At 40.5% G+C, this 1,818-nt stretch overlaps 1 protein-coding gene across 1 annotated transcript; it reads right to left on the bottom strand.

Moving 5' to 3' along the window:
* Positions 1–247: 247 nt before the first annotated feature.
* LOC133132434 (odorant receptor 131-2-like) lies at positions 248–1,126 on the bottom strand. Its single transcript, XM_061247880.1, has one exon. The coding sequence runs from the start codon at positions 1,124–1,126 to the stop codon at positions 248–250; it is 879 nt and encodes a 292-aa protein (XP_061103864.1).
* Positions 1,127–1,818: the final 692 nt, after the last annotated feature.

The raw sequence follows: 1,818 nt of genomic DNA on the forward strand, positions 1-1,818 counted from the left end.
GTACTCCAGCAAACAAACACTATGTGTTGAAGTGCAGACTATCAGTTTTAATTGAATAATATTACATCCGGATTGGGTGAACATTTGGACTTGAGCTCTAGTATTACTATACTGTAAGTTTACAGCCTGCATGGGACACTATTTTGCTCTTCTGGAAAAATGCATCTCACCTCAGTTATTCCAGTAAATATCAAAAGGTATAAATGATTTGACAAATGTCATTTTACATTAAAACCCTCATAGTGTGTTACTTGAGTGTGGTGGGGTTGCACCTGAAGTACCTGAGGAAAATCGGCTGGATGGCACTGTCTCTCAGGCCATAAATGAGGGGACTCAGACATCGGGGAAGAACAAGGAGGCAAAAAAAGTTCAAGAATTGCAGAGGCACAAACAGGGCCGTGGCAGTCTTGGCAATCAGAGCCTCAAACAATGCATAAAGTAAAGAGGTGATACATAGTTCCAGCTGAAACATGTGGAGCAGCACAGTTTTACAAGCCTTATTGGCTGAATCCTTGTTTGTGGAAGCTGATTTAGCTACTAATGTTATACTAACGTAAATATAGAGGATTATCAGAGCCACAACCACAAGGAAACAAATGGTTAACCAATTGGACAAGACGAGCTGCCATTCCTCAATTAACATCTGCTGCCGTGTACAAAATACAGGTGCAGTGAAAAAGTGGGGATCAAGTGCAATGGTGTAAAATATCTCAATGAGGATGTTAACAGAGCTAATGAGCCACATTAGTCCAATAGCGACAGCTGTCCTTCTCTGGGTGGCGATCTCTGTGTGACGCAAAGGGAAGCGAATGGCCACATAGCGCTCCAGTGAAATCACTGCCAGGTTGAGTGGGGTGTTGTGATAAGTGATTACACTAATCAGTACCATGATAGAGCAGACGGCCTTAGACATATGGAGGAATGCCAAGGCAAATAAGAACAACACTATAGTGCCCATTAGATGAACAGAATCATTGATGAGCATGTGGGCAAAGAGGATGTAACGCGAGTCCTCCCTGAATTTTGGTTTGCTCCACAGAATGAAAAACATGAGGCCACTCAAGAAGGTAAAAAAAAATGCTGTACCCAATATCACAATTACCTCTGTCACCACGACTGCAGTCATCTGTATGACAAAGACTTGCTGGTGTAAGAATGTGAGCTGTCCAGATGAAACATTGCCCTCCTCCATAGATCACTTCCTTCTTAACCTAAGAAAAAATTACCCTGAATGTATGTAAATATAATTTACTTCTTTTGCTTAAATGAAATGGTACAATTCAATAAAATTGGAAGACATTCGTTTGCACACCTGACATAACGTTCTGTCACAGACACAATGAGACATAGAAACTACAGTAGATCAAAGGGTCTCTCAGCAATCCTAGAAAAAAAGACAGTATGCTTCTTTGTGTCCTTCATCAGGCCTGGAAAAAATATTTGACCTGTGACCACACTATAATAAATGCCTATTCACAGGTATTGTACAGTACGCAGGAGTGTGTTAATTCCAGAATTCAGCCAAATATAATGCACACTGAACAGCTGGCCTCATTTCATATTTGAATAATATCCCAAATATAAATAAGTAACTTAACTGCAATTGAAAGAATCCTTGAGCTCCTTTTGCTGCTGTGCAGCATCTGACAAGCTGGGTGGTTTATTTATATACCATGGTGATACACTGTTGTCATGCCATCCTCACTAGAGTATATGCAATAACACAACTCTCATTAGAATGTTTGTGACCACAAAAGGTTTGTGAGTGTTATGTGGCAGGCAATTAATCAGTTAAGATGACCCACAAGTTGCCTGGAG

This window comes from Conger conger, chromosome 7 (genome assembly GCF_963514075.1).
Source record: "Conger conger chromosome 7, fConCon1.1, whole genome shotgun sequence".
NCBI classification, from domain to species: Eukaryota; Metazoa; Chordata; class Actinopteri; order Anguilliformes; family Congridae; genus Conger; species Conger conger.